This window comes from Idiotropiscis lumnitzeri, chromosome 5, assembly GCF_059441095.1.
Source record: "Idiotropiscis lumnitzeri isolate Australia: NSW breed Sydney's pygmy pipehorse chromosome 5, RoL_Ilum_1.0, whole genome shotgun sequence".
In the NCBI taxonomy this organism is placed as follows: Eukaryota; Metazoa; Chordata; class Actinopteri; order Syngnathiformes; family Syngnathidae; genus Idiotropiscis; species Idiotropiscis lumnitzeri.
Window position 1 is genome coordinate 10888223 of NC_142395.1, and position 22683 is coordinate 10910905.

Genomic DNA, 22683 nt, shown 5'->3' on the forward strand with positions numbered 1-22683 from the left:
TTTTTGTCAGGTTCCAATGGCAATTGATTTTCACAGACCAAATAAAACAAATATATACTATTGCTGTTTTGTTCTCTTTTTTTCTCCTCGTGTAGATAAGACTGTTGGAATTCCTCATCTCATAAAAGCAATTTAATGAGACAACAAGACCACACGAACCACTTCATTACCGGCACATATAAGAAAGAAATCTCCGATAAATCTTCCCTCCATTGTCATTATAATGTTCCGTTTTAATTAAAGGTGTTTGTGAATTGCGCTGGTGTCTTCTACTTATACAAGATGTGCTGTTCGAAATAAAGAGTGATAATTTGTCGCTGTCTCACTCTAAGTGATCAATGGACAAGATGAAGACCAGTTTCACTGAAGGATGATTTATGCTATTTTGCAGGATGTAAAACAACTCGCACTAAAATGTATACACACTGCAGTCCATCATGCTGAGAGATGTTTGTAATTAAAAAGACACACAGTATGATGCAGCAGTTGTACAAAACATAACACGAAGTACATTGCACAGTGTTGTTAAATGAATACTGACAAGGTCATTCACACCTGAGCAATATTATTTTGTAACGACGTTTTGGATACAGCTTATGGATTGGCTGTTTAACAAATTTACATTTTTCCAGACTTTTTCAATTGCAAATCTGTCATGATGTGAATTTCCTACACATGGTATTTACTGCTACTTAAAGATGGACTCAGCAGAATATAACACACAATTCAATACCACAATCAAAAGAGAAAGCTTTGAACAACACATAATACAAATTCTTCCATGGGGATAACAGCTGGCAATGTCCACTGGCAAACTTTTATCAGGCCTGATTAATGAAATAGCAAGCGAGGCACTCTAATGAGAGTTTCCAGCTTTGTGACATTTCGCTCTGTTTTTAGCTGTTTTCTTTTCGGGTTGCTTTGGTTACCTCCAAGCAAAATTTGGTCAGTGAGCCATGTAAGCTCAATCTATGAGTAATTATGCGAAATATCCTTCAATTTTCTCAGGCATTGTGATGCTTTCGGGACTATGTCTGCTTGTTCGATTTGACTTTTTCAGAAAATCCTAATCATTCATTCTCTTATGGCGCTGCAGCAGTGAAAATAAACACGGATCTTAACTATTAAAGTCAGCAGGCCTTTTTTCCATAAAAGATATACTCACATGTTTCCAATCACAAGCAATCAAATGCCATTTTGAAAGCAATCATTTTCTGAGATTATTATTTGCTCTTGTGGTCGTATTACATCAGCCTCAGTGGCTATTTAGGGCAAATGAGACAGTGCCAGCACATTCAGCAAATTACATTGTTGTGAAAAAAATATTCAATTTAGATAAGACTAAAAGATTCTGGACATATTCTGCCATTTTGGGGTCAACTTAATTAGTTGCAGAAAGTTTATGTGTTAGTAGTTTTGAACCGATGTGCCATTCATACAGTGGTAGCTGGGCGGGTTTTTGCCCGGGTCATCAGGATAGAAACATACCCAGCGGCATTAGAATCAGAATCATCTATATTGGCCAAACATGTTCAAAATGTTCCATTTAGATCCTTTGGCTTTGCCCTGCTTGATTTCATGACCCTCTGCATTATTTCACGGCCCGCCTAACACTTCAGTTTGGGGCTACTGTTATTTCTACAGATGTGTGTGTAAGCCTTCGATCTGCCCACCATCGCAGTTTTACCTCATCCTAAAGGGATGTTTGATCGAGTAAAGGTCAAGTTTGTACTCTTCTTTGTGCACTGGGGCATGTTGAAACTGAAAAGATCTGTCTCCAAACTGTTTCAACAAAGTTTTGGTAAGATGAAGAATTGACATTCAAGGGAAATACGATGTCAAGTCCCACTACTGATTAATTAATTGATTAAGAACTGTGTAATTGCTTCATTCACACAATGATCCCCCACCATCACGAACAACTGAGGATTCAAAATATCACTAACGATACCTCCGCTTTGGTGTGATAGCGATCATTATATATTTAAACAACAGCACTACTATCTAAGCAACACCCTCAAAGGGGGATAAAAAACAAGGGTTTTTGATTCCAAAAGTGACTTCTCTGACAACGAAAGAAAATGGGAATTGAACAACTGTCTCCCCAAACAAGTCTTGGGTGGTTTATTTTCATCCACCTTCATTATCATCCACCTTCCCTCATGGCCAAGAGTCTCCTCCTTTCTCTCGATCTGCCCATTGTTCTCTGATTAAAAATCACATTTGTGCAGGTGAAGGATGGCACACCTGCCACCTGCATGCTAATGTTGTAGGCATTACGTGCTGGCAATTCTGAGCACAGCTCCGCCCACCTTCGACCATCAACAATTTTGTGAACAATGCTTCTAAACAAGGTCAATGCAATTAAGAATCGATTACGGGGCTTAATATCACTACAAGGCTCAAATTAAGCGGGTTCACAAGGAATTCGCATTTTGCGCTTCATTAAAAAGCAGAACTGCAAGCGGGCGTCTGAGTGGCAAAATGCGCTTACGTCACATACACACAGGAAGCGAGAGGTGGCAGCGAAGCTGTTTGTTTGACGGTGCGAGAAGATGGCAAAAGTATGGGGTCATTTCAGCCCAATGTGAAGCTGCTTAGGACCTCGTTTGTTTTAGTTTTGGGAACAATATTGTTTAAGTTAGTTTTTGTTTTTCCCAATTCATTCTCATTTTTATTTTGTTAATGAAAATGTTTTTTTTTTCATTTTAGTTTTCTTTATTTCGTTTGTTTTTGCTTACAGTAATAAGCTTGCCTCTAACGCGCAAATCACAGGAATTCATGTTGATGTACCTTAACAATTTAACTTTAGGTATCTGTTATATCCTCTTCGAAGTTACTTTACTGTCGTCATAGGTTGTTGCACACTATATTCCCGTTAATCGAACGAGTTGCATACAACACAAACAGCCATGAACCATACTGTAATATGTCACATGCTAAAATTTGCTACTCAAGTGAGGTTGCAGAAACGCTATTCATGGCTTTTGTTGAATTAAAAAAAAAGAAAAAAGAATGATGATATTTTGTTTATATATGATTAAAAAGATCCACTCAGAGTATATATATAAATCCAACCATCCATTTTTTGAGCCGCTTCTCCGCAATGGAGCTTATCCCAGTAGGCAAGATACATCCTAGACTGGTTGCCAGCCAAGCGCAGACAAAGTAGACAAACGAACAGTGACACCGAGGGCCAATTAGGAGTGGTCAATCAATCTACCATGCATGCTCTTGGAATGTGGGAGGAAACCAGTGTACCCGGAGAAAACCCACGCTGGTACGGGGTATCGAATAAAGTCTACTTAATACAATCAATATGTAATTATAAGTTTAATAGAAAACCCAATTTTTAGGGAGGTGAAGTAGGCAAGTCTCAAAGAGGCTTTATTGTGATATTGACTGATAAGTGTAAATGTGCTTGGATGTGCTGTGGTGAGAGACTGGAGCCCCCCCAGTGTCCCTGAGCAGGTTTTTGGATAGATGCATTGGCTGCATGTACGGCTTTTTTCTCAACAGCATAATGGGTCATTTGTCAGCAGGGTCAGTGAGGACTTTTAGCACTGGTTGTCAGCACAATTTGGCATCTGTTTGCAGAAGAAGTCATTACAGTTTCAGAGAGTCAACTGTCGCAGAAACGCTGAAAGTTCCATTCATAAATACTATTTCTAAACTGTGAAAGTCACAATGAAAGGCAGGACACATCATGCATCCATTCATTTTCTAGAACACGTCTATTCATCAGGTTCACAGGTGAGCTTGAGCCTATCCCAGCAGACTTTGAGTGGCAAATGTTTCACACCCAGAACTGGGCGCCAAAAAACGGTCTTTCTAGGATATATCAACACGTAAACTTATCAACGTGAAGAACACATTTTAACAAACAACAATTTGCACTCACATTCTATGTATAGGCACATTTGAATTTTCAATTAACCAATGATTATTTTTTTAAATGTGGGAGGAAGCCAGAGATGACCCTTTTGTACAAAGAGAACCTCTTGACTGCGAAGCAAATGTGCTAACTACACAGTGTTGCAAAGGCAAATAAGTTTTAATATTTTAGTACAGTTTCTGATCAATGGCAGGAAACGGTTTGGTAAAACACCAAGGATAAGACTAAGAACTTCTTGTGACCGGCATGAATCCTGCCTGACACGTAGTGTATCTCTGCACGGAGCGGGTAAGACCTGATGTTGGAAATTTTGCAAATGAGCACAGGCCGGCAAACCCACAACAGCGAAGGACACGCCGCTCTTAGGGTGGTCATAACTTCAATCATGATCAATCAAAGCTCCTCCTCTCATTCCCTTTCAGAAATCTGTGATGGGAATTGGCTCCAGGGAAACCTCCATCCCGCCCCGATCTTTTCTGTGCCCCCACTATCGATTTAAAAAATAAATTCATGATGTTGATGAAAAATTTAATGATTTAAAAAATATAACACAATTATTGTGAGCATTTGATGCGCCCTGTTCACCTATTTCTGAATGAAATAAGTCATATTTGACCAGCTGTCTACCCTGTACCGGTGTAAGACGTGGTCTGAGCAGGCGTAAGGTTTAGCTCGACCTTCTGCCACAAAATTGGCACTCCACCTGGCGGAGCATCTTCAAGACACTCCTTCTGCTGGACTCGCCAACCAAGCTAGCCAAATTGGCAATGAAAATCAGGTTCAGCGTTGGCGTTATGATGCAGTCACGCTGTCTATGAAAAACAAAGTTCCAATGATGAGAGTCTGGCATAAATCCGACGCATCTCATAATTTATCTCTGCTCAAGAGCAAGTTAGAAACAATATTGGTAATATCACAGATGAACACGGGCCAGCAGACCAGCGAGATGGATGGCTGCACTGCGGATTGGTCATATCCAAATTCAATCATAGACAATCAAAGCAGCTCCTTTCATTGCCTTTAAATGTGGCAAGTCTCTATTAGGCGGAAACACATATGAGCTGTGAAGTAGGCATTTGGAGAACGCCTGCCCACCTCAATCGTTCGTGTGCCCCCCATAGCTGACATAACACAATGATTCAGAAAGTTTGATGCCTGCTGTTGACATATTCGCAAGAGCACCGCAATGCCAGGAGGCTGAGGTTGGAGGAGACCTGTTTGCCAAATTGGCAAACCCGCAAGATGGCAGTTTATTATAAGGAATATGTCTATGAGTAAGCCAAGTATCCAATCCACCGCTTGTGAAAAGAGATACACAACCATTAGTAGTGCTAATTTCATTGACGAAAAACTAATTGAAAATATTTTTGTCATTTTTTCACCAGATGAAAAAAAGACTACACGAGAGTAAAACCTCCGCAACTAAAAAATAATTGGGACTAAATTCTTATGAATTTGATCGACTAATGAAGACAAGACTAAAATGCAGTTCATTAAATAAAAACTGGGCTATAATCTGTGGGCATTTTTGATCACGAGCAAAGACGAGAGAAAAAATGATATGATTTCTTAGCATCGATTACCGCTCTCTCAAACAAGTTCTTGAGCGATTTCATGACAAAATATCGCTAGGTGGCACGTTCTCTCATCATTCACAACCAAATAATACTAGGTGGTGAGTTTTTTCTTGATTTACAGTAAAATAAGGCGCATTGATGAGTTGCCGGTCACAGCAAAATAAACACTGCGTAAAGGTCAGGCATTAATGGCCATGCTTTGCACTGACTTTGCATGTAAGCTGAATTCTCGCAGTATTTGCCAGTTCACACACCCCAGAAAATCTATCTTGTCCTGAGACTGCTGATTTCCTCTGAGCCATCAATGGTGGTGCAGACCAATCACAAAGCAACAGTGTGTTTGGGGGCAGGATATGTGCCTGATGACAACTTTTCTTGGTTGACAATTGGTTTGATGAAAAAAAAAATAAAAAAAATCAATGACACGTTATTTAAGACATCCTGTAAAACATTGCAAAAAAAAAAAAAACTATCACTTGACGCCACAATTTCATCAGTGCCTATCCTCAACATAACAGGACCGAGCTGGTCAAAACATGGCACATGCCGGTGACGGCATTCTCCTCTGTTGATCTAAACAAGATTGGTATGCGTGCACAATTTGCCAAATGTCCCGGCATTGCCGAGCAGATCACATTGGAGCAGTCCCAGATTGAAACTTTGAAGAACTCATTTGAGTGATTCACATTTCCTCAGGGCCCAGGGAAAAGAGTGGACGTGATATATGGACTAATTTTCGCAAAATTGAAGTGGAGAAAAAAATCCTGATGCTTGATTTTAGTCAAAGAGAAAGAATGCGGGTACATATAGGAAGAAAAAAACACAACAAAGCTGAAGAGACATCGTAGATCACCACAGAGACAGCGTGGTAAGTTAACAAAAAGTTTGGTGGTGGTTGTTTAGAACCTAACATTTAACCAACAGCTGTAATACTCAATAACAATAACCTTAAACCGGCCGCAAACTAATAAGGCTATTTAACTGGCTTGTAGCATTTAGTCCAGACATGTCCAAAGTCCGGCCCGGGGGCCAAATGCGGCCCGGGGTCAAACTTAATCCGGCCCGCAGCCTCTGTAATAAAATTAATACATTCTGGCCCGCACATATACAGTACTGAGTGCGCGCTCTTCCTAACTGCTGTTCTTAATTTACCCACTAGAGGCAGTATCACTACAAGGCATCAGCCCGGGTGACCTTTACCCCCAATTTATAAAATGGCGACAATAAACAAAAAAAGGAAAGTTGACTGCGAGGGTCGACGCTTCAAAGATGTGTGGAAATTGGACTATTTCTTCACAGAAATACGTAACAACTGTGTCTGTCTCATTTGCAAAGAGACCGTGGCTGTTTTTAAAGAGTTCAATGTCAAACGACATTACCAAACGAAACACGCTGACATGTATGACAATTTGACCGGGGAGGAACGCAGCAAGAAATTGGCGCAACTTGAAGCGGGTTTATTCTCACAGCAGCAGTATTTTGCAAGAGCCCGAGAGTCAAATGAGAATGCCACGAAAGCTAGCTACGAGGTAGCAACACTGATCGCGAAGCATTGCAAACCTTTCACCGAGGGTGAATTTATCAAAGACTGCATGATGACTATGGCGAAGAAAATATGTCCCGAGAAGCAGCAAGAGTTTGCCAAAGTTTGCCTGGCACGTAACACCGTAGCACGCAGGATTGAGGAAGTGTCGTCAGACATCAAAAGACAATTGGGGGTCCAAGGAAAGGAGTTAGATTTTTTTTCGCTGGCTTGCGACGAAAGCACAGACGCCTCGGACACTGCCCAGTTGCTTATTTTTTTGAGAGGAGTGGACAATGACATGAACGTTACTGAAGAACTACTTGACCTGCAGAGCCTGAAAGCCCAAACGAGAGGAACAGACCTATTCTCTTCTGTTTGCGCTGCCGTGGATGACTTAAAACTCCCGTGGAATAAAATTTCTGGGATTATTACGGACGGCGCACCATCCATGGCTGGCGAACGAAGTGGATTAGCGACACTAATATGTAACAAAGTAAGTGAAGAAGGGGGTAGCGCTGTAAAACTCCATTGCATCATTCATCAGCAAGTTCTGTGTGCCAAACATCTCCAATACGAACATGTTATGAAACCGGTGATAAAGGCTATTAACTATATTCGCTCCAGAGCGCTATGCCACCGCCAGTTTCAACAGTTTCTCAGCGATGTTCATGCAGAATATGGAGATGTTGTCTATTTCACTGACGTGCGATGGCTTAGTCGGGGTTCTGCACTGTCGCGCTTCTACTCTCTTTAGCAGCAAATCTGTGAGTTTTTGGCTGAAAAGGGACAACCTATGCAAGAACTAAGTGACCCCATGTGGCTAGCTGATTTGGGTTTTCTAGTTGACATTACAAAGCACCTTAATGTCCTGAACACCAGTCTCCAGCGACCAGACGGAGTCATAAACAAACTATTTTCACACATAAAAGCCTTTGGAATCAAGCTCAAACTGTTTGAAAGACACCGAAGAGGTACGCATCAGATATGAAATCTTTGGCTGAAGAGTTCACACAACGCTTTCGGGATTTTGCAGCTATTGAGAAGGACATCGCTCTTTTTTCATCACCTTTCTCCGTGGACACAGACAATGTTCCAGCCCATTTACAGCTGGAGCTCATTGAGTTGCAGTGTGACGCCGAGAGCCGTAGTCGGCACCAGCAACTTTCTCTTGCCAACTTTTACAGAGAGCTGGATAAAGGCAGGTTTCGAGAGATTCGAGAGTTTGCTAAGAAAATGTTGAGCTTGTTTGGGTCGACGTATTTGTGTGAAAAGACATTCTCTGTAATGAACTTAAATAAGAGTCGTCTGAGGACACGGCTCACAGACTCTCATCTGCGAGACATCTTGCGCATTAATACTTCTGCCTTTGAGCCAGACCTGGCCTTTGTGCTGCAGTCCAGATCTCAGTATCACCCGTCACATTAATGCAGGCAAGTCATTTGTCATTAAAATAACTGACTTAATTTTGTTTTGTTCAGTCACAAATTCAGACAAGTTGTCGGTTTTCATTCCAGAATAAAATTTTCAATCAACATTTATATTTGATATGTCATATATATCAAATTAGTCCTGCACTTGTGGTAATCATTTCTGTTTTTCAAAAATTCTGTGGACATTGAACTCCCATGATGATAATATAATTCATGTTCATAATATAATTCATGTTCAAATATTATTTGCACTCAAGAGTATAATTACTTCTGTTTAAGAATAAAAAGTTAAGCAAATATTCAATTGCATGTGATGTTCATATTTCAAATGAACCAAAATACATGTTTGATGGTTTAAATGCAAATAAAAAAGCAAAATGTGAAACACAGAATCGCTTGCTAAAATGTGTTTGAATATATTGTTCTTTATGCAGTGAATGTCAGCCGAGGTCGGCCCCCCCGACATTTTGCAACTTCAAATCCGGCCCGCTTTGCAAAAAGTTTGGACATCCCTGATTTAGTCATAATTGCTGTTGATATAATTGTGAGTGGTGTTGAATTTGTGCTAAGTGAGATACGTTCCACTGGTCGGGCAAATATGGTTTCAGTTGGATTACAATTTATTTTAAGCAAACAAACAAATGAGCTAATCTACAAGTAGGAGCTGCAAACCCAGGACAATAAACCACCAAGGACTCTTGCACTCCACAATAACTATGATTCAATATAATCATTATATTATACCACAGAATCAATCACTTTATGTGTTTTATAGCGATTTATCAAGAACCATCTATTTTAATTAAATACTGTGACTAATTTTGTTTTTGATTTTTTTTTAATGCCCATACAACTCAAGTAAAGTTGCTTCTGTTTTTTTAACAGTCTTGTTTAGGAAAATACTGGCTCTAATTTTGTCAAATAAAAATATAAAATAAATATTCATACAAATATTTCTTTCTTCTTAAGGCTCTGTTGTGGTCAGTTTCAATGATTGTTGCAGAAATGTTATGTTTGTTGTTTTTTTAGTTACATTTTATGATCAAACATATTTTTAAAGTAAATATCTACATATTGCAATTAATTAATGAGCCTATTAACTGTTTAATTTTGGCTTAAACAACTGCCAGATAATTTGTTCACTCTGGATAATTTTCTCAGGGGAAAACTATTAATTGAGTAATAGTGATGATAACTCATTTCTTAACATGGCCTTGTATGGCATTGCATGTCACACACAAGCTTTCTGGCCGCCTTGGATGTTCTTTGACAGCCATGGGAAAACTTCTGAGAAAGAAGCATAAATAACTCAGTTTGTAACATGGCCATATGGTCTAAATCTGCGCCACAAACACCGTCCATGCATGTGATACTCTCAAAACCATTCAGATTTGTTGTGCGGCTCGAGATGATACAGGCTGTTTTCACACTCGGATCAGCAGCGCAGCACTAAGAATATGCCTGACCCACACACTGCTCAAAAAATGTTTTGGATTGCGCCTATTGCCATAAGCCACGTTACGTAAGTACTAAGTGTGAGGCACAAAGTGAAGATGGCCATGTGCCAGGCCGGGGCTGTCCCTGTGTTTGATTCTGAGTGGAAATATCATATATTAATGGTTCCTGTGAGAATAACACACAGCGCAAAAAGTAATTACACGCTGCCGCAGTGATTATGCGTTGATGAGAGCTGGCTCAGTGAGTGACAAGGTGCAGTGTTTGGGTGCTTGTGTTGCACTCGTAATCTTTTATGAGGATAAATGCTGGTGTGCTGGAGGGATCTGTCAAGATACATACTGGGCTTTACTTTGGTTTTCCTTTTTTTTTTTTTTTTTTTTTTTTTTTTACTTTTTCAACATTCATTGCAGAGGAATGTCACATTAAAAACTGTCTCATGTCTTGGTTTATAAGTGATCTTCCAGAAAAATGTGTAGACTAGTAGAAAGGCTTACTAGTGGCACTAAAACATATATTTTCTGAAATGTTGCTTCCATCTGAGAGGGTATTTCCCCCTCATTTATTTGCATGATTTTTCTTTTTAAATACTACAATGAAAAGCAATAATTTAACTACAATTCATACAAATGGACAACATTTATTTTTGTTGTTGTTGCTCTCATTGTCCATGAAACCCTCTGAATTATCGTACAATGCAATTCACTGAATCCATTATTATTATGAGTATCATCTTTAATATATATAAAAAAGCACCCACATACTGCGGCACAACTGGATGTGCATCTGTGTGGAGGTTGTCACACACAGATGCACGATTGGGGGTTGAAGGCAGTCTTCAAGTACCCACTTTTCAGCGACCGATGCTACAGCAATGAAAAGTAGAGCTCTTCATGCCGTTCCTTATAAACTTAATTTTATCCTACTCCGCTAAATTTATAGGGAGTGAGGGGAGCCACTAGGAATGGCTGGGAGTCAAGTCAGCTGTGTTCAGTCACACAACAGTGCAAACACTCATTTCTGTGCCCACATACAAAAATGCGTATAGTTAGACAACGCTTTGCGCTAGTATTGCGTTGAGCACGAAGATAGGGTCTTATGTGTGAATTTAAGACAAGGGGTCCTATTTTCGTGCTCAGTGCAAGGTGCGCACAAAATACGGATAAAGTTTTTTTTTTATTTGATGTTCTGCGAGACAATTGACTCCTGGGCAATCAAAGCAGCTTCGAGCTCATCCCTGGCTCATAGTCTACATGGCAGACGGGTTTGCTGGAGTCCATGAAGGAGATCTCCATGAGAAAAATGTATTTATAGTAAAAGGAACTGCAAGATCTCCACTTGCGGATGGTGTTAAATTGCCCGCTGTGTATTAGCACTTGGAGGCCACCTTCCACCATCGATCATCTGTCTGTACGTGACGGTCGTTACCTGAGGCCTTAGGCTTTGTGGTGTCACGTCAGCAAGTGACAGTACACTAAAGGGCAATTTGGCAGCTCCCTGAGATGGATAAAAGATTAAAAATGCTGCTTAATTCGTTTTTCACAAAAGCAATATTAATAAGAACACTGTTTTTAGACTTGTGGGGTCTTAGAACAAATTATTGTTATTTCGTTCAGAATTTTTGTCAACTTTCTTCCCGACTTGGCTTGAAGAGATCATGACGCGTACATTAATTTCAAATACAGCTTAATTTATGGAGTGTGGTTCTTTTTTTTTTTTTAATGATCTTGTATAATATTTGTGCAATCAATAGCATCTTAACAAACAAAAAAATACATGTCAGTTAGATGGATTATTACTTTGCTCAATACAGCTCATCAACAATACTGAAATACTTATTAAGCCTTCTATGTATATATTATTACATTGTTTCTTCGTGAGCATGAACACAACGGCTGCATATACCTTTGGATTGCATGTTACCATTTTGAGCTTTGGAAGCCACAGTGTGCCTCGGGCAAGTTCATCCAAATCATTTTGATGTAACGAAATGTGAAATGGATATGCCAATAAAATTCAGAGGGCAACTTTTGATCTATGTATTAAAACAAGTTTTGGATAAAATGTTGTTGATACTCTGTCTTAATTGTTACATTTTAGGTTCAAGATGAAAACCCTTCTACTGAATTTGATGGGAAACACTGGAAACACTAGACTGTCATAATGTTAGGACATGTTTATGCAAGTCAGACACCAGAAAGAAGATCGAGAAGTTTAAACACACTTTTTAAAAACTGATAAGGTGATACAGCAGTTATTTTAGAAACAGTGTTTTGTTTCGGGTATTTTTTTTTAGTAATGAACGTTGTTTAAAATATGATTTGATCATCAGTCTAAAAGACGGGAACGACAAGCAAGAATGAGCATGTGTGTTAATTTGGAATACATACATGTTTAGCAAGTGTTATTTATGTATTTAATTTCTTGTCATTCAAGCATTAAAATTGATGCAAAATGTTGTGTCTGATGCAACTCAACTCTTTGTAAATATTTGTCTGGTCATCATCATCATTAATATTGTGATTAGGGGAAACATACCTTGGAAGACGTCCACATCCAGATGGGATAGTAATAGTCCTCTTGAGTTAAAAAAAAAAATGGGCACCAAGTCCAGCTGACATGGGGAAGTTGCTCACAACTTCCTCACAAGGAGTTTCCTCTATGGAGTCTTTTTTGCTTCAGTGTTCCATTTGCGTCCGTGTAAAGGGATATTATCATTTGGAGGTGGCTTACAGTAAAATTTTTGGGACACTGACGTCATGTTCATTAGAAACATGGAGGGAGAAGTCCTTCCTCCTGCTGTGTTTCAATGTGGTGATTCTGGTGCTTAGCTCTCATAGTGGGTGCACATGTACAGCACAACATGATTATTTCTAGCCCTGGTTTATGTGATGACGGCCAAATGCACTGCCCTTTCAATAAGCTTCACTTCATACAAGTATCTGAGGGCTAAGAGAGTTCAATCAACTTCCACATTGCACTTTTATAACGTTTCAATTAGGGTAAGGTGTCATTTCCATTGTTCAACTCTTTTAAGCAGTCTGTTTCCATTTTTTTAATTGATCCAAGAATGCCTGCCAGCCTTTGTGACTAAAAATATGTCAATCTAGCAAGTACAAAACAAAATGTGGCCCTACTGCATAATAGAAAATTGACCTTCACTACTCTTCCTGCTATTGACAGATGGAACTCATAAAGTGCGAGTGCAGAGCATCTTTTCTGTAATTTCATTATATGTCTAGTTTGGAATCCAGCAAAAGTTAAATAAATTAATTTGGCATTATGTGGAAGGTGTGCGTGAAACTATCATGAGACCTGGTAACCATGGCGACTTCTGAGCGCTTGTAGGTAGAAGGAGGGCAGAGGGGTCCGGGAAGGGTGGCGCTTCATGGCCCGTGCGTAAAACTTCGTTTGGATGACTACCAATATATATTTCAGGTGTATTTATATTTTCTCCGGGAAAAGAAAAACAAAACAAAAATATTTGTAATCACACGTCAGTCTGAATGGATTTGGAATTAGTACTGTTCCTTCTGCTTATGTCTGTGCCGTTCCCTTTACTGGGGCTTTTGTCCAGGCCGCACAGAGACTCCGTCACCCCTTCTTCCATTTCCATGTACTCGGCTTTGTCCCCCAGCGAGGAGCCGGAGGGCGAGCCTTTGAATTTGCGCAAAAAGTCCGGGAAGTAAGGGCATCCTGGCGGCATGCTCTCAACCACCGGTTGCGCCTGTTCCTCGTTATTGTCGGTCTCTCGGTGGTAAAAATAGTTGAAGTTGGACACTATGACCGGCACCGGTAGCGCGATGGTCAACACGCCCGCTATAGCGCACAAGGAGCCCACTATCTTGCCACCGACGGTGATGGGCTTCATATCCCCGTAGCCCACCGTGGTCATCGTCACCACGGCCCACCAGAAGGCGTCCGGGATGCTGGTGAACTGCGAGGTGGGCTCGTCCGCCTCGGCGAAGTAAACGGCGCTCGAGAAGAGGATGACACCGATAACCAGGAAGAAGATGAGCAACGCCAGCTCCCTCATGCTGGCACGCAGAGTGTGGCCCAGAATCTGGAGGCCTTTGGAGTGTCTGGACAGTTTGAAGATGCGGAAGACCCTGACCAGGCGGATTATTCTCAGGATGGCGAAACTCATTGCCTGCTGTCCGTTGCCTTGGTGCTGCGCCAGGTCCGTACCCAGGGTTATGAAGTAAGGCAAAATGGAAACAATGTCAATGGAGTTCATGATGTTTTTAAAGAACGCCGTTTTGCTCGGACTCGCAAAGAAGCGGACAATAATCTCAAAGGAGAACCAAATAATGCACACCGTCTCCACGATGAAAAATGGGTCGTTGAAGGGGGTAAATCCGTGGTCCGGCAGCGTGGAATTGTGTCTGGCTTGCAAGTACTCTTTGTCATCCCTAAACTCGGGCAACGTCTCCAGGCAGAAAATGACGATCGATATGACAATAACGAGCACAGACACCACTGCGATCCCCCTGGCCGGACTGGAGCTCTCCGGATATTCAAACAGCAACCAAATTTGGCGCTTGAACTCGTCCTCCGGGAGAGGTTTCTCCTCCTCTTTGACAAAACCCTCATCCTCTCGAAACTTCTGTATCGCCTCCTCTCCAAGTTCATAAAACTTTACCTCCTCAGAGAAAATGTCAAACGGAACGTTGGCGGGTCGTTTCAAGCGCCCTCCAGACTGGTAATAGTAAAGAATAGCGTCAAAACTCGGACGGTTCCGATCGAAGAAGTACTCGTTCCTCAGCGGGTCAAAGTACCGGATGCGCTTGTCGGGGTCTCCGAGGAGAGTGTCGGGAAACTGAGTGAGAGTCTTGAGCTGAGTTTCAAACTTGAGGCCCGACACGTTGATGACAACTCTCTCGCAGCAGCCCAACTCGCTGTAAACATTCGCATATCCGGACTGAGGATGCCTGTCAGTAATTGAAACAGTTTCTTCGTCGTCGTCATCATCATCATCATCATCATCCATGTTACATAGAAAACTGGAACCCTTTTCCCGCTCCTCCTCCCCATCCTCCTCCTCTTCCTCGGCTTCCTCTTCCTCTTCGATCATGATGTCCTCCTCGGAGCCGAGCAGCGCCAGTTCGGAGTGGCGCAGGTCTCCGCCCAGAGTGGTCCGGCTGCGTCTCCACCGTCCGACGCCGCGGTGCTTTTTGCGCTCTCTGAGGAGTCTCTGCTTCTCGGGATCCTGCGATGACGATGAGGAAGAGGTGGAGGAGGAGGAGGAGGAGGAGGAGGGGCGCGAGGCGGTACTGCCGCTGTTGATGTTGGCGCTGGCGGAGGCGGTGCGAGACGGATGCTGGCGGTTGTTAAGGAGATGCGCGCCCGATGAGGCGGAGGTGGTTGTGGTGGTGGATGAAGAGGTGGTTCCCCCGGAGCCGACGCCTCCCCCATCCGCTCCGGATCCGCTCTCGGCTGCCACCGCCGCTGCAGCCGCTCTAGACTGGGCTGCCTGGCGCTCCCTCTCTCGCTCCCTCTCCCGGGCGCGGGCTTGGGCATACCCGTACGGCAGGTGGCTGTTGCACCCGCCGTCCGCGCCCACCATTGCAAACTCCATTTTAAGTCAGAAGGTTCGGTCGTTGAGCGAAGAAAAATAAAACCTGCAAGGAGACCAGAGGATAGAAGTTGTATAGCTGGAATGGACCAGTCAGCTGTGGATCAAAATAAGAGTCCACCCAGTCAGATCCATACTTTGTGTGCGCTCACCGGTGATAATGAATAATAACCTTTTGACACAGGCCCCCCAGTATTTTATGACATAATTTTCCCAGCAAAGGTGAGGGCCGTGGGGGCCCGGCCTGTTACGCACACACATGCAGCAGCCTTGATGTGGTCAGCATTGTGAGTCACACACAGTATCTTTGGTGGTCTCCATCAGGTGGTTAATTCCACCACATGCGTCTTTTGATCCTCCTTGCCTTGGTCACTACCGGTTGGCATTTTATGAGAGACATTAAAAAATGGGATCCTTGCTGTTATATTATGGTTCTGGTAAATTACATCCTCTGATGTTGTCTGGTGCTGCAAGAAAACAACACAAACCGAATCGTTAGTATAGAACAGTTCAGTCTACTATGCATATTGTGCAGTGTAGAAACTTCATTGTGTTGTATTATTATCGGGTGACGGCATTCATAAATCTCTGCTGCGCGCCTTTCCCTCATTGCTGCCTATTTATAGCTCCTAGCATGTATACTTACATGTAAAAAAGGACCAACCGCCTCCCAGACGTATCAGCCGGCGGGTGATGGGTGTGCTATAGGTGAGGATGCACTTCCAAATCTCCGTGTCAGTTTTGGATGTCATATAACCAATCCCTTGACGTTGCCAAGCAGCGACCACCTCATCCACTATATCCATGCGAGCTCTGACGCACTCTGAGAAGGGCACTTTTGGGCTGCGTGTCGACGTCTCAATTCAACAGGATCTGTTGCGACTTCAGCCCACTGTGTCGGCTCCATCGCCACAACCCTTTCTGAATGCAGGCGGTGCTAAAGGTTTAAAAAGGTGTGCGAGCGGCGATATGACATCGATGAGAGCCACGCACGGTTGAGGCGAATGCATGTGAGGATGGGCAAAAGTTTACCTTCACCCCGGTCAATCCAAGCGGCCCCAGCATGGCGGAGTGTGAGCATCACACATCTGTCTGTCTGTCTGCAGCTGTATCCCTACCTATCCTCCTGTATCCCTCCCGTGTGCGCGCGAATGCGAGTGCGTGTGTGTAGCGGAGAGCTTCTCCGTGCGAGATAGGGGCGCTCTCACTGCAGAGCATGCAGGCGGTGCTCTGTCCTCCCCCAGTGGATGCATTCGCTCACTGCCACCGTGCTGCAGTCTCACACCTCTGAGCACCCTCTGCGCTTCCTACACGAAGCCATCAAATTATAGACGGGTACAACACTTAATTAGTGATGAAGAGGCAGGGAGGAGGAGGAGGATCGCGAGGTCAGCCTACATGTCACTTTATGTTTAATCCCAAGTGTGTATGTTGAGCAGCTGCACAACTGAGCACTCAATTTCCCATGGGATATATCTATACATCTATCTGTCTCTCCATCTATAAATCGTAACGTGTTTGTTCCATTTGTTCAACAGCACATGAATTTTCATGTTACTTGGTTGCAAAATTACAACTAAAAAACAATAAATTAATCTATTACAAACAGATAGTTTCGAGTGTGGATGCTGAAAACGTTGCATGTCAATGATCTGAAATGTCAAACTAAGAAGTAAGTTCAGCAAATAAGTAGTGGGCCAGGCATTTGGTACTTTGGCATTCAGTGGGTACTTATTCGACTACGTTTTAATACCACCTTGATCCTATCGCAGGAATAGAAGCAATCAATTCTACGCAACATATGTACATCATCTGGAGCAGCTCCGAAACATTTATTTAATAATGATACTAAAGCAAAAAATGTGAAGTAAAATACATCATCTTCTTACCACAGATGATGATTATTAAGTGTATTCGTGTGTGCAGAACTCGGCAACAGTCTACAGAGAGTTGAAATTGGCTGCAACAAATTTAGTTCTAGCCAACCGCTCATTGGTCACTGAAGCCCAATTTGCTGACCCCGGCTGGCCCCATGAGGACAAATTTGAACCCGAATTAGTCAAAGAAAGAGTCCCACTGCCATTTGTTTAAGTCACATTGGCCAGATCTGCTGATTCTGAAGGCCTTGGGCTGATTAAATCGACATTGCAATATTTAGACACCTTAATGCCGGCCTTTTGTGAAGTTGCAACCAAGAAGTGAAAGCCGCATCTGGAGTCTTTGAAGCTCTGAGGTTGTGGAGAACTGTTGACTGCAACCGCTATCCCCTCCAGCTGTATTAAAGCAGGTGGTGGGGGCAAATGTGACCCTACGGCGACTGTGATTGACGCCGGTGACGAGAGCTGTCGTCGGTGAGCTCGGTGAGTGCACCTGCTCCACCTTCCAGTGGCTTCAAAGGTAGTGAACAGCAATTGTGACATAGTAGCGACTCAGATTGTGAAGTAAACCAAACAAAAAAGTGCCTATAGTTAAACTTCCATGTTTCTGAAGGTCCTCTAGTTTGGACGTCAAACATTTCAACAAAGAGGGACAGTAGAAAACTGCAAAACGAAAAGAAGGCCTAAAATGCAAAAGAATGTAAAACCTGGAGTTGAAGAAGGTGTGGAGGACGTAGGAAAAAATTAAATAAATCATTAAATTACATGTCAAATGAACTAAGTGAAACGGTCATACAACAAAACATGCTGCAAGAATTGATGGACATGATTAACAAACTAGAAACCCTGATGAATGAGAAAGATAAAAAAAAGTATCAATAGTTGAACAGAAACACTAATTTGAACGAGCACAGCTTGTCAATGCTGACTGTAAAGTCACCAAGAAATTCCCATATTCCCCAAAGGAGCCATTCTGAAGGGGAACATATCTTTGTAATCCTCCTGAAGTGATCATTTGGTTTCATGTGCACTATTTCAACTGCTACCATGGTGTTGTTATTTAATCCGATAGATTAAAATGCAAAGATATAGTATACACTAAAAAAAGAATGCTAAATCTATTGTCGAGGTAAAGCAGTGTGTATTTGTCTTTCACAATGGTAGTTTATCAGAAAATAAGTCAAGGCTTGTTGGGGAGTATATCAACTTTGTGTTCAATTTAACAAGCCCAGATTTCACACAAAATAGATACGATGCGAGATCATCATTTGAGGAGTCGTACATTTTGTGACATTTTTGTTTGGTGCTGTGCTGGAGGTTTTTTTTAAAGCTAAAATGGGTGTCTCGGTTTGGGAAACATTGACTGATACGATTGAATTCTTTTCCATTCTACAGATGACGGCAACCTTCCAGTTCACCCACCACATTGATCATGCATCTGACTTAGCACAAGGGGGGGATGTAAGGCTGCTACCACTTGAGTGATAGAAGGGGAAGGAGTACAAATGGCACAAGTGCAGTGCAAAAACTGAAATTTTAAGTAACATATAATTTCTTAAATGTTAACAAAATTTGCTTTTTTTTTTAAGTTTGCTTAAGGTATTTTCATGATTGTCAAACATTTATTTGTTAATTATTGTATTCGAATTTACAGTCTTGGCATTGAGTATTAATAGCTAGTTTTATGTGTTGTAATGCTCATTAAAAAAAAAAAAAAAACTTTCAACATTTTAAGATGAGTGACCAACAATCAAATGACCTGAAGTGGGGTTTCACAAGACACATTTTCTTATTTTAGCATTCAGCATAATATAGTAATAAGATAAATGAAAAACGACAAGTATGAAAACAATCACACAAAACTGAGGTAGAGATCTTAAGATGTCATGTTTTGTTATATTTATTAAACTCATTTTTTACAATTTCCAATCATGAAATCTAAGTTAACCTAATACAAGTGAATATTTCTTTATTTTAGGAAAGTAGTTCTCAATATTACATCTTATAAAATGTCAATGTTACCTGTTATAATTTTCAAAATACTCATTTAATAACTGCTGCGGTTGATATGGGATGGTCATTTTTTATTTTTCAAAATCTTGTTGCATGTTCTGTTGGCAGATACTTTTGCTTATTTTAAGAATTATTTTTATTAGTTTAATCCATTTTTCTTAACATTTCCATTGGGCTTTTTGCAGTGTGCCAAGGATGTTTGAGTGCACTCGAGCAGAACAGGTGCAACTGCTCACAAAATCTGTCTGCATGATGTATATTGGACAACACAACTCTGACGATAGCTAAATTAGATTAGCAGGGACACCTGGCATTGGAAGAGCTCTACTAATAAAAATCTCTTTGATTTTAGCAGTTGAGAGTTGTCGAGACATAAACTGTACCTTTCTTTAGTGGCTTCATCTTTTTCTGTGCCAAATGCATAGTCAAGGTTTAGTAAGAATGTTTGTTCATGAATCAGATCAACAAACACAGGAGGGGGATCTACGAAATGTCTTATCATATTGTATTGCGAGTTGTGACCAAGAACATGAATTATGTTATATTGCGGCTCTTAATGAGACATGAGAGACTATCATCAGTCTCAATTTCCTTTTTTTCTTGTTCCATAGCATTCCTCAAACCTGTTGTAATTTACTAAATATACATAATACTGCAGCACGTCTCGTTTGAGACAGTAATACTTGCAATGTACCATCAAATCATTAGGAGCATCTTAGTGATTCCCTGTCGATGTTGGTCTCCTTCGTATCATTTGAATTTTTGCTGAACCCAAGTATTAATTCTTACTTTACAGTTAGACGTCAAAAGAATCATATATATATATATATATATATATATATATTTATTTATGTTTTTTTGGGGGGGTTAAACTGTTTCCTCCTGATCACTTGGACTACTCAATGTCCAAAGTTTTATAGTTGTATGAGATACATTCCTTACTGCTAATTTACTGTTTAAACAGCATTAGACAACAACTACAATTACAGTTAGGTTTACATGTATGTAAAATCGGAGGTGATCTTTAATAACATTGACCAAGCTGTTAAAAGCGAACTATGTCTAGCCTTCATGTGTGTGGAATTTGCACAATGTCTGGAACAGAAACAGTATTCATATGCCCGTCACAGAATGATCTTCTTTCATTTCCCCCAACAGACCTCCTGAAACGTTCGGATATTCTACTTGGAAGAGAACCTCAACAGAATAGATGTATTTCAGTTTTATATGAAATAAATTGGGAAGTTGAGCCATAGCTGACTTTGTCTGAACAGCAGCAGGATCTCGTTTTGAAATTAAAATTCTTTATCCTCAATTTGTGGCCGTCATGCCCTGATCCAACATGAATTACATAATACAATTGCATTATTGAAAAACGTTTCCAAGTGTGTGACAAATGTAAGAGGCGTGATTACCTGCAAACCACGTTCACGGTTTGGGGTTGGCCGAAACTGAGTGCGTTTCGAAGGGGGGATTTTCCATTCCTGCCAACTTACTTTTAGCCATCTTTGGTGTCCCTCCTGACACAAATTTAGTCTTGGCCTTTATTACATTTTTGGCTTGTAGGCTCATTTTACTAAAACCATTATGTGTGAACAAAAGAATACAATACAATAGAACATTATTTTTATAGCGCATTTCACACCAGCTGAAGCTGTAACAAAGCACTTTACAATTGATTTAATAAAAATTAGCAGTAAATTAGAACACAAATTAAAATATGTATACAGTCGATATCGGAAGAATAGCAGAACAGTGACAGTCTCATGTTATGTTGAAAGCCAAAGAATAAAAAAAGTCTCTTCAAATGAGTTTTAAAAGTGGACAGAGAGGGGGCTTGCCTAACGTTTAACGGAAGATCGTTCCATAGAGAAGGACCGGCAACAGAAAAGGCGCGATCTCCGCTGAGGCTCCGCCCAGCCCTCGCACCTCCAGCTGCATTTGGTCCGCAGACCTGAGGCAGCGGGCAGGTGCATAGGTGTACACTTTTTAATTTACAGTTGGAAAAGAAAATTGACTGTTAAGCTGTTTTGATAAATTACAAGAGAATTGGCAGCCGTCTCAGTTATCGGTTGATACTGTCGCTCTGATTCTTGAGGGAGAGGTGGATTAGGTTGTACGGAATTGCACCTTTTTTCTACTTTTATATGTCTTTGGTTAAAAATCAATAAACAGTTGAAAAGAAAAAAAACATGCCCATCAAAATTAGAAATAAATAAATAAAAAAAACGACAATGGTGAAAGATTTTTTTCTAATCACATCCCAGCAGTGCATACTACTGAATGAAAGGACAATTATACCTTGCTTGAGCTACTCACAAATTATGAACAGTGCTTTCAAGCAGAGGTGTATTCTGTTTGAGTCTTTAAAGGTAACAGTTGCTTGGAGGACATCGGTGACACTTCATAAAGGCCTTTGTCGTTTAGGTGGTATTTCAGCAGAATGGATTGCGTCTCTGGAGGCTGCAAGGATAGACAGAGCCACCCAAGCCTGCAGCACTCATACAGTTCCCTGAATATTTGACGGTGCCCGCAGACTTACCAGTTTGTGGTGCAGCATAAATTCTCTCAACAATTGCACCGAAATACCAACTTTGTCCAAAATCAGGTAGGCCTTCCTAAAAAATGATCAGCATAAGTCAAAGACAATTCCATTGCCTTCCTGAAAATCAAAAGTACACCCAAAATAACTTAAACTTATTATTATGAGGGTTGTGGGTGAGTTGAAACTTCTTTTAGAAGCGAGAGGAGGGTTAAACCATGGACTTATCTCCAAAGCCCCTTCCACAACCACACCGCCACCATCACCGACTCTTTTGGACAATTCAGTAAAAAACTAAATTAATCTATATTGGATGTATTTAGAATGTGGGAGGCTACCACAGAGTACATAGAAACATGAAAGCCCAGAACTACAACTGTGCTTACCAAACTAATCCACCACGCTGTCACCATTGCAGAATTTAAAGTAAAAAAATAAAGCCTTCTGCTAACTTGCAGTGGGAAAGTATGAGGGTTGATTTTAGTTGTGGAAAGATGGATATGGTTCAGGGAGTTACTGATGACATTACCGAAACAATGAGGACAAAAAAAAAAGAAAGAAAACAGTGATTGCTGATGCATCACTTGGGATTTTCCATTTTCAGTGGGAGCAGATGACGGTTTATTTTTCTGCGGTTGGTCCAAACCCTCCAAGAGATACGATCCTCTCCTCCTACATACACGTAGGAGGAAAGGCCTTACCTGATCTGGTGAGGGAAAAAGAGGGGGATTTACTGTGTCAATGTTTGGACAAAACAAGTTGAAAAACAACACACAGCTAAAGCTGACAAGATT

At 41.2% G+C, this 22683-nt stretch overlaps 1 protein-coding gene across 5 annotated transcripts in view; it reads right to left on the reverse strand.

Moving 5' to 3' along the window:
• The window catches only part of kcna4 (potassium voltage-gated channel, shaker-related subfamily, member 4), a 61331-nt gene extending 44756 nt beyond the window's left edge, over positions 1–16575 (reverse strand). For 2 of the 5 annotated variants that reach the window (XM_088296921.1, XM_088296918.1), the window contains exons 1-2: positions 16104–16575; positions 12421–15924 (exon numbers count right to left, since the gene is read on the reverse strand). In XM_088296921.1, the coding sequence (XP_088153047.1) occupies positions 13373–15460 (2088 nt within the window). In that variant the 5' untranslated portion in view covers positions 15461–15924; positions 16104–16575 and the 3' untranslated portion in view covers positions 12421–13372. Of the gene's footprint in view, positions 1–11325; positions 11380–12420; positions 15925–16103 lie in introns of those variants that run through there. The other 3 variants (XM_088296919.1, XM_088296920.1, XM_088296922.1) reach the window with 3 other exon arrangements.
• Positions 16576–22683: the final 6108 nt, after the last annotated feature.